Source organism: Seriola dumerili, unplaced genomic scaffold, assembly GCF_002260705.1.
Source record: "Seriola dumerili isolate Sdu_G_001 unplaced genomic scaffold, Sdu_1.0 BDQW01000716.1, whole genome shotgun sequence".
Classification (NCBI taxonomy): domain Eukaryota; kingdom Metazoa; phylum Chordata; class Actinopteri; order Carangiformes; family Carangidae; genus Seriola; species Seriola dumerili.
Window position 1 is genome coordinate 497,231 of NW_019174971.1, and position 10,565 is coordinate 507,795.

General features: G+C 41.4%; 1 protein-coding gene across 1 annotated transcript; it reads left to right on the forward strand.

Moving 5' to 3' along the window:
• The first annotated feature begins 1,407 nt into the window (after positions 1 to 1,407).
• Positions 1,408 to 10,110, forward strand: prps2 (phosphoribosyl pyrophosphate synthetase 2). The gene is made up of 7 exons (XM_022765556.1): positions 1,408 to 1,709; positions 5,237 to 5,420; positions 7,098 to 7,196; positions 7,545 to 7,669; positions 7,990 to 8,163; positions 8,250 to 8,409; positions 8,812 to 10,110. The coding sequence occupies exons 1-7, from the start codon at positions 1,588 to 1,590 to the stop codon at positions 8,902 to 8,904; spliced, it is 957 nt and encodes a 318-aa protein (XP_022621277.1). The 5' UTR covers positions 1,408 to 1,587; the 3' UTR covers positions 8,905 to 10,110.
• Positions 10,111 to 10,565: the final 455 nt, after the last annotated feature.

The window sequence follows — 10,565 nt, forward strand, 5'->3', positions numbered from 1 at the left end:
GAAAAATACAAGCATCTGTGGTTGTATTGGCTTTTTTTGCATGAAATTAATGTACATAAAAGCTGTTCAGGGGTTAAAAAAGGTCAAGATTGGGGAACTTTTGGTGCCATTTCAGGAATTTTCATATCATACGAGTCAGATTATCAGATGACAGAAGGCCTGAGGAAGCTTTTCTTTAGTGTCCCCGTTTGGCGTCTTTCTGCTTTTATCAACTCAGTGAAATGATTACTCAAAGTCCATGTTAGCACAGTCCAAGTGTAAATAATCAATAGCACTGGTTGTAGTGGAATTCCTGAAATGTATTTTAAAAAGACCAGACAGCTGGGAAACCATCCACATTTCTTATTGGCTATTTCCAGAATCTCTACCATTCTAATTCCTCAAGTTTGAGTAAATTAGCTGCCCAGCACATGACAGTAATGATGATATAAAGTATGTCACCAGAGTGAAGAAGGCAGGTCTTTGGTTTGAGGAGACATATGAGGAGCACAAAGTCTCAGCTGACTTCTCTCTGAGTGGGAAATCTAATTACGAGACCCGGTATCACAAGTGTGCACGCTGGATTGAAGGCAAGGTCCAAAGCAGCAGCTATCAGGCGACCTCCTTTGTTTTTCTGTATGAGTTGAGCTTATTTGATTGATTTCTCTGGCTGCAAGAGTGCAGTGAAATTTTCTGTGATGAGTTTCAAAACTAAAGGCAAAAAAAGAACTTTTCATTATTGGATCAATGTTTGGTTTTTAAAATGTCACTAAATGGTAATAAATTCCCTTTATTATTTCCAAGAGCCCTGGTTGAAACTGTCTAGATATTCAGTTTATTATTACAGAGAACCAGCAGAAAAATATCTTAAAAGAGGATGGAAACAGGCTTTTTTGATCAAAAAGTATTGATCACATGCAAGTACTGCTGGCTGAAGAGAATCATTAATAGTTCATAAAAGAATAATTACAAGCAAAGGATAAAATAAACAGAGGATGTAGGCATCAGATGCACAGGGTTACATAAATATAAAATATGAGAAAAGGTTTTATTGAATGCATTATTTAATTAATGGGCGGATTTAAAAAGGAAATTAATATATTTCTGTTCCTCTTGTGATTAATAATAGTTAGATAATTAGAAATGAATAGGAATATTTAATAAACAATTACTTTGGAGGGTTTTCACAAGCTTACATCCTGGCAGCCTAACAAATGGGACTTTTTATTTTGGTAAGATGATCATATAGTATTAAAGGAAACGAGTGCTTTAAAAAAAAATCTAAATATAATAGAACATAGAGCATCATTTCAAATAGTCTTTAAAAAAAATGTTGGAAATCGGCCTTTTTTGTTGTAAGTGTACATGTGTCAGTGGGACTACTACACTGTCCAATGAGGAGAGGGCACTTCCCTTTTACCATGCAAATACTGACCTGATATTTCCTCTCTGCCGACGGTCCCAACTGCTGCACCAGTGCAATGCTCAGGCTGCAACATTAGCAACCTCATTTTCCATTTTTTGTAACCCTTAAGTGGGGATACTCGTCTTATTCTTTTTTTCAGTCTTCTTTTCTTTTGTTGAGCAAACTGCACCAGGTTTTCGGACATGCCTAACATCGTGCTTTTTAGCGGGAGCTCTCACCACGACCTGTCTCAGAAAGTAGCTGATCGGCTGGGGCTGGAGCTCGGCAAAGTGATAACGAAGAAATTCAGCAACCAGGAGACATGGTGAGTAGACTTTTAATTTTGTATACGACGCATGAGATGCATGTTTTTGCTGGTGAAGCCCATGTTGCTTCTGCTTCGCTGGCCCCCATGTGGGTATGCTAGCTCGAAGCTAACAATAGTTAACTACACGTGACTAGCTAGCCACATGTAAACACACCAGGCTAGCACACTTGTAGCTAGCTAAATTCGGTGTGTCCAATATCGGACAGCTTTTTCGTTGAGTTTTCTATCAGAGAATCTGCTTAACTTTGAAGTCGTTAAAGTAAACCAGCCTGACAGAAACAGCGAAGTTGTAAAATGTAACGTTATATGTGGTTGCGTGTCATGCTAACGAAGCTAACGTTAAACTACGTCTGTTTCCTGTGTCATGAGTGAATATGGAGGAGGGCAAAATTTGTACTTGTGTCTTCCCTAAGCCCAAAGTCTTCCTGAAGCCTATTCTTCTTCGTCTTCACTATCTGGAACAACCCTATGTATGAAAACTGGATCGCTGCTTCTCTGTGATCCTGTTAAACTCTTCAATATGAGCGATGAAGTTTCTAATTTTGAAGTTGGAACAGATTGTTACTGGCATACAGAATTTGACGTAACACCTTTATGCTTGCACCTAGCTAGGTGGCTACTGTTAGCTGGGTACGTCCAGGAAAACCTGTGGATATTACTTAATTCATACAGATTTTGGCACAGCTGATTGAACACTGTAGTTTAGATGCATATATTATCCAATTTATACGGAAAATAAGCACAGTAAACAAAGTTTTTAGGTTGTCCGATAATGGGTGCTATCTAGCTTACTGTCATTAGACGTGGATTTACGTTAACTGGCTAACCACAGACGAGAACGTATCTCACTGCAATTACTAACACCAAACAGGGTTGGACTGCACAATATAAACAACCACAGTGCTTGCAGTTCCTCAGGGGTATTAAATGTCAAGTACTGTCTCTAATATGACAATTTGCACAAGCCCTCTGGTAAAACTAGAATAAAGTTTAGCTCTCATTACTGCCTGTTTTGCAAGGGAAGCTAGTTAACTGTCCAATGCTTAAATCACATGCACTTGATTTGTGCATATTTCCAGAGCAGCCAAGTTGACCAATCAGTGTCTGCAGGCTAGCAGCTAGCCTCATTTAACAATAGCAATTCAAAGGACTTTTATTACTTTGACTTTCTTTGTTGCTGATTTGAAGCCTCCTGCAGGATGACCTTTTGGATTCATGCTGGCCTATTTGCTGAACTCTGTTTGAATGTAATTGTGGCTGAGGATCTGGCCATTCAGCTTGCCAGCCATCTTATCTTATCAAGTGTATTTTATTCTGTCTGATCCAGTAATAGGAAAACCATGCTCTGCATTAATGTGCTTTGTGATGCAGTGAGCACAGCTTTAACATTGTCAAAGTTGGATTTCATTCCCACTGGATTCACTCACTGATGCTCTCAATGTACTGTAATGCACTCTGGGTAAAAGCATCCTGCATCCACCAAACTGCGTAGGTCGTGTTGTAATCTTCCCATTGCATTCCAACACTGTTGTTTTCCTGGATTTAACAGGTGCCGTGGCATCTTTATCTCTTTATAAGACCCTCTCTGCTGGTGATGTTTCCACCCACAACTCTTAAAATCCAGTGAAAACTCTGATTATCACCGCCGAGGTTTCTCTCTCGGGAACTGCAGCTGTTTGGGCGACACAACGTGCAAAACAATTATTTTCTCATCCTTGCACACTAACAGGGAGGTGAGAAGAGTACACTGATAGCAGCTCTTCTCATAGCTCCAATACAGGCTTTGTCAGATGTCCTGCAGAGGTCACATGCCGAAGCAGAGTGGATTCCTGGGAATAAAATACTTTTTGTTTTGCGCAAGGAGGAATATCCAAATAAAGATTTTATTGACAGTGAGCTGCTTGGTGTCAGGACATAATTCCTCCTAATGTATGTCACTGTGTTTTGCATGTATAGTTGCTTTTTGCATCCCGTTTTGTCACCTTGACTGCAGTTTAATTTTAGCACCTGTGGCAGGAAATGTTTTGTTCAAGGTGGCGGTGGTGGCCGTCTTTCCTTAATGCGTGTACATAAGGTCGGCTCACTGTTTCTGTCAAAACAGAAGTTTTAATCAGCTCCTGTATAGATGTGTTAAACGTATCAGGACAGTGCAAAGGAAGGAAATGCAGACCTGAGATTTGCACTGGAAGGAAATATTTGTTGTCATCAGCAGACTGTAAAGGTGTCATTCAATCTGTGACTAAAATACAGCTACAATTAACTGTTATTTTCACGACCAATGAGTCTCCTGAACATTTTTTCAGTTGCAGATTAATTTCCTGTAGATGAATCAAAATTCTAGCAGCTGGGTATTGCACCTGTATTTTTTATTCTTTTTGGGAACAGGCCAAGCTGTGTCCACAGCTCAGAGAAAGTTGGCATCGTTTAGCTTAGTAATCTTGTTGACTTGTTCTTTCATGAGATAGTTCCTGAATTCAGTCTAAAGGTAGCCACTTTTTTTGGACAGATTTTATTCAGGCAGACTTCTTGTCAGCTGTTTGTGTTTAGAACTTAATTATTTAGAACTTGTTGGCTTCTTTTAATAAATGAGTAAAGAGTTTTGTAGAAAAGCATGTTATATTGGAAAAAGTATAGTTTTGCTATCTACTGAAGCGGCGGTGTTGTGTTGGCACCAGTATCCAAACATTTCAACTGCCAGCTGCGTTGCTGCTGTTGCAGATTGTTTTCGGTTATGGCTGTGGTCCCAGTGAAAACGAACTGTTTCCCCTCGAGTTCATCAGATGGTTTTGGGTTTTTCTGCGATGATCTGTTAGTAATAATAATAATAATGCTGCATCGGTTTGCGACCATTACAGGAGGGTTCAGACTGATTTCTCAGTGCTGACCCCTCCTTTCAAAAAAAAAAAAAAAAAAAAAAAAAAAAAAAAAAAAAAAAAAAAAAAAAAAAAAAAAAACTCACGTGACTGTCTGTGCGGACCGGCTCTCACCCTGAACAGCTGTATGTGTTGGTTGATCACATGCCCGAGGCCGGGATGGACCTGGTCGTCTCCCACAGAGGAATGTTTCACACACATGCTGCCTGGTCTGGGTTCGGTGTCTCCGGCAGGTTCACACTGTACACGAGTGAGAGTATGTGAGCGTTTCCAAACATCCTCGGATCAGCGCAGGGACTCGGCCCATATCAGTTAAACATTCAAGGCTGATCTGTTATACTGAACCTTGATTATACAGGGTTTGAGTGAGACTGAGTGGATGAACACTCTCTGCTCATAGATGTGTTTTTGATGCTGATAATAAAGTGTATGACGTTTAATTCTGGAAAGAATCGTTTCATGTCGGTACTTGTAAATGAGGAGTTGAGGATGTTGTTGTTGTTTTCCTGTGGATTCAAAATCCACATTTAAAACATTCATATCACTTTAACATTTCCAATCTTGATTTATTTTTATTTTTTTTAACCCTACAGCTGACACTGTCCCTGGAATAAAACGTGTCCTTCTTCCTCCACTTGTGTCTTTCAACAGCGTGGAAATCGGGGAAAGTGTCCGAGGCGAGGACGTGTACATCGTGCAGAGCGGCTGCGGCGAAATTAACGACAACCTGATGGAGCTGCTCATCATGATCAACGCCTGCAAGATCGCCTCCTCGTCCCGCGTCACCGCCGTCATCCCCTGCTTCCCCTACGCCCGGCAGGACAAGAAGGACAAGGTAGATTCACACACTTACACACAGATTATCAGTCCTAAATCTAGCTGTGCTGTTTGCTGGATGTTTGCTAGTCTGATTAGCCGCATCCTTTTCTGATTTTGTTGACCTGAACTTCCAAGAAGTCGTAAATCTGACAAAACAGGTCACCGCAGCTTCGCCTTTTTAATGAATGCTGAATGTTATTATTTCCCTCCAGCAGTGCAGGTTGACATGTTAACTTATTTCGCAGTCATGTATTAATGAGAAACTCCACATCAGCTTTACTGCGGCACTCCCGTGTGCAATTTGAGCCGTTTGCCGCGCTCGGAAAATCTGAAATGGACACATCAGACATTCCAGCGGGCTGAGAAACTGGTTCACGCGGCCTGCTTATCTTGTAAATCATTATCTCACGTCGCCTCAGTTGTTAATGTAACTGCAGCAGGAAATCAGGTCCGCATGAAGTGAAAGGAAAGCTCTTGTTCACACACAAGGAGAAAGAGAGAGTTTTCCTGTGAATTATTATCAACTCTCTCTCCCCCCCCCTCCTCTCTTCCACTCTGCCTGTACATGCAGTTCAGTACGTTCCAAAGAAGTGTCTCTTTTTACTCACATGAGGGTGTAACGTGTGACCCTCACACAAAGCTCTGCAAACACTTGGGCTTACGTCATCCACATGTTGACTTCAGGGGCAGATTTCACTTGGTAAAACGTGCCGCTTTACAGACTTCAGTTTAATTTTCACAAAACTGACAGTTTTTTTATGGATGTGGGAAATCGCAAGATGAAGAGTAAAAAAAACATATTTGTTGAAATAGTAAGAGCAGCGTTGCACATTATACCCAGCAAAAAGTTGTTACAAATGGACAGTTCAACTAATTGTGAAATGTTATATAATGTCTTGATTATCTCTCCAACTCGTCAGACTCAGGTCTTCAGTTTATCCCGTGGTCTTAAACATCGAGTCGGCCTGAATCTCCAAACTCTGCCTTTTCTCTGAGCGCTCACACAAACACAGCTCTCACATCATTTCCAGGTAGACGAGTGTTTTGTCAACAGGCCCCGAAGCGCCTGGCGTGACGCGTCCATCTACGCGGTTGTTGGCTTTTCTTTCTAGAGTGAACACATCAGCTAAACAGAACAAGCCCGGGGCGGCGGCAGGGCCTACATTTTTTTTAGAGTAAGGCACCACAATGGAAAGGTCATAGGTGAAGTTTGGCCCAACAGCCTCGAGTCCTTGAAGTTCAGATGTAAAGCCAGGAGTCTAATTTGTGAGAGTTCAAATCAGCACTCACAACTAATACCTCCAACCATGTGTTGATACAGGAACCACTAGTTAATTGAAACCCAAATATTGGGCGACACAAGGACGATGTTTTTATAGTAGCTCCAGATTTGTTTCAAAAATATTCAAAAGACAATTCCTGCAGAGGAGAGCAGGCGGGCTGAAAACCACTTGATGTCAAATGCAGACCAATCAAGAGACCATGAGCGACTTTGAGTGAGTTATTCTTTGAAAGGCATTGCGGATTCTCAGAAAATGATTTTAATAACAATGAATTCCCGACATTGCATTTAAAAAAAAAAAAAAAAATCGAAAAAAAAAAAAAATCGAAAAAAACCCCGGGTGAACAGTATTTTTGATATTTTCTTCTTACTCACTCACCTCAAGCGACTGTGTCTTGATGCTTGTCCCAGAGTCGAGCACCCATATCAGCCAAGCTGGTGGCAAACATGTTGTCTGTGGCTGGCGCCGACCACATCATCACCATGGACCTCCACGCCTCACAGATCCAGGTCAGTACACAGTGTTACACCAAATTACACAACTCTGTGTGAATGGGTAAAGAAGATCTTGGCATGTGGTTACAGCCACTAGTAGTGTTATTGTTATGTGTGGGTCCCCGTTTTGTTTATTGTCTTACTTGTGCACATGGACATGATGCAGATAGGAGAAATAAGAGGTCGAGCATTGAATCGCAGATAGTTTAGGTGTGTGTGTGGTGTAGAGGACAGAGGAAAATAACTCTAAAAGTGGTTTTAGTTCCGAGTTGCTCTTTACATTGCAGTACATTGAATACAGTAACGTCTGTGCCTCTGTTTTCTGGGCTGTCTTTTGTTTCAACTTTCTTTTTTTTCTTTAAGGGTTTCTTCGACATCGCTGTAGACAACCTGTACGCAGAGCCTGCTGTTCTGCAGTGGATCAGAGAAAACATTCCTGAGTGGAAAAACTGTATTATCGTGTCTCCAGACGCCGGCGGAGCAAAACGGTAAGATCGCTGATACCCAACGGCGTTTCACAAGCATCAAAGATATAACTGGTTAAATAGCACTACATTCTTATTGCAGGGTAGATTGCTGTCTTGCATATTGTAATCTGAATGAGTTGTAGACAGTTTGTGTGCATTACGACTCCTGTTTAAAGCCTCTAATTCAATTCTGAGACGTGCAGAAGTTTGTTTTGATCTGCTCAGTTTGATGCAGTTCTCTGCACTCCCTGAAGATGACAATGATTAATCAACTGGTTTGATTGAGAAATAAAGGTTCGGTCTCACTCGCCCTCATTGCCTCCTTCCTGTCATCTTTCCAGCGTGACGTCCATCGCCGACCGTCTGAACGTGGAATTCGCCCTCATCCACAAAGAGAGGAAGAAGGCCAACGAAGTGGACCGCATGGTGCTGGTGGGTGACGTCAAGGACCGTGTGGCCATCCTGGTGGATGACATGGCCGACACCTGCGGCACCATCTGCCACGCCGCTGACAAGTCGGTATCATTTAAGTGCTTTTATTTCCGCGTAGTAGTGGAAGAAATTCATCTCAAATCACCTGAAATGTGTTTTTAACTTTCAGGCTCATCGATGCGGGAGCGATTAAGGTCTACGCCATCCTCACACACGGTATTTTCTCCGGTCCGGCCATCTCTCGCATCAACAACGCCCCGTTCGAGGCCGTGGTGGTGACCAACACCATCCCACAGGAAGAGAAGATGAAGGCGTGCCCGAAAATACAGGTAAACACGCACAATCACTTTCTGCCCTGGAATATGTGGAATGCTTTTCTTTCCTTTTATAAGGCCCTACCAAGACTTGAGCAGCGCGAGGTATTTATTTTGGTCTGACATTAATATCTGAAACACATTATCTACTGTGTCTTCAGATGTTTATCTGGTAGAAAATGCTGCTGTTCCTCTTTCATAGAAGTGGCAGCAAATCTGTTTATTTATACATCTTATACTTCTGTACAGCACATGACACCCTCCTTCCTTTGTCTCTGTGTTCAGTTCATGAATAACTTCCTCAAAATATTTGTAAGAGGGGTCTCGTTTCCAGGAGACATGTGACAGTGGACAGAAATCACATTATGGAGAAACTTTTTCTTTTCCCCCACATGACGCCTTCATTGTCTCCTCCAGGTCATTGACATCTCCATGATCCTTGCGGAGGCGATCAGAAGAACCCACAACGGCGAGTCAGTGTCTTACCTCTTCAGCCACGTACCCTTGTAAATAACGAGAGAGGGTGACGGCCCCTGGCCCTCTCTGCCCCCCCCCCACCATACTCCCCGAGCCCTCTCCCCGGTCAGGCCGCTCAGCCGGCACTTTTGGCCACATATTCTCCAGAAAAGGCTCAAAAAATGCCTGATGATTTCTGGCCAACCACATGTGGCTGTATAACGGTCACACCCCCCCACAAACACATACACACATACACACACACACGCACACACGCACATTTTCTTTGACATTTTCACCCAGGAGACAGCGAAATATCACTTGCTTCTCTGAAGACCAAGTTTGTATTTATGACTACCTTCTTTTTCTCTCTCTGTTTATTTTTTCTCTTGTTTCGATTTCAGTCTCTAGCAGAGGCCAGGCCTTCACTTTAACCAAAGGGTCCATTATGTAATATTATGTATTATTTGAACCTCACTTTAAAAGAGGCATTCCACCCTGTTGTGTGATTTTCAAATATTTTGGCCCTTTCTGCTTCGCAAAGTAATAAAAGTAGTGAAAAATGTGAAAATGTGCACCTCCCTCCCCCCCAAGTGTTTGCTTTAACAGCTGCTAAAAGTATTAAAAATAGTTATTGCCTAACCCTTAACTAGCTAAAGCTCTATGGACTTTGATTGTAATAATAGTTTATGCTTAACGCTATCATAAGGTCCATAACAGGACTTGCACCTCAAGTCAAATTGTGTTGATGTGACCACAGACAAAAATAAAAGAGTAAAATTAGAGGATGAACACACTTGATTCACTCAGTTTTAGATCTGTCTTTTTTTTTTAGTGAGGTGTACCAAATGTGCTGTCGCATCTTCTGCTGTCACCCAGTGGTGGCACATCTGTATAACATCCTTCCTGTTCAATACCTTTTAATTCTGCTTAAAATATATAAAGTTGAACCACAACTTTCCGGTCTTGTCTGTCGTCGATGCAAGGTGTTTTTGGGTGCATTGCCCATTTTCCAAAAGGTCATGATAAATAATTGAGCCCAAAGCTTGGTTATAGTATTAGGAGTTCAACCATGATTTGTCAGAATAGTGTAATTGTCACAGCTGTAGTGGGTGATGAGGCAGGTTTCACTGTTTGCCTGTAGGTGGACAAAAAGTTGGTGAAAAGGCATGATTTAATTTTTTTTTTTTTTTTTTATATGTAACACTTCAAGCTGTTTCTTTGACAATAAAGCTTTGACAATGGCTTACGAACACACTGCCCTGCTTGTCTTTGTGTATTTAAAGGGACATTACAGCAATTTAGTATTAGATGTCTTAATTGAAATGTGAGATTGAAGCAGTGGAGGGTGACATATCCTTATTTTTAGTCCTTTGTGGCTCAAAAAAGGCTGTATCCTACACCTCCCATAATGCAACTCAATAGCCTCTCTGCACATGCGCGAGCCCAAGCTGAGATATCGCAGATGGCATCATTATGACATCATCAGCCCCTGATTTAACTCGCATTAATGAATCTGATCTCAATGGTTCACGATAAAAACAAAACAAAATAGATGTGGTTGAAAGTTCAGGGAAAATTCCAGTAAGTGAACCTTTAACGCAAATAATTATTTGTTTCATACCATTAATAAGTCCTTTGAGATGTTGAAATGTGTTTTGTTAAATAGTTTGATGAATTGCAGTGATGGGAAAATTTACTAAATGTTTATATTC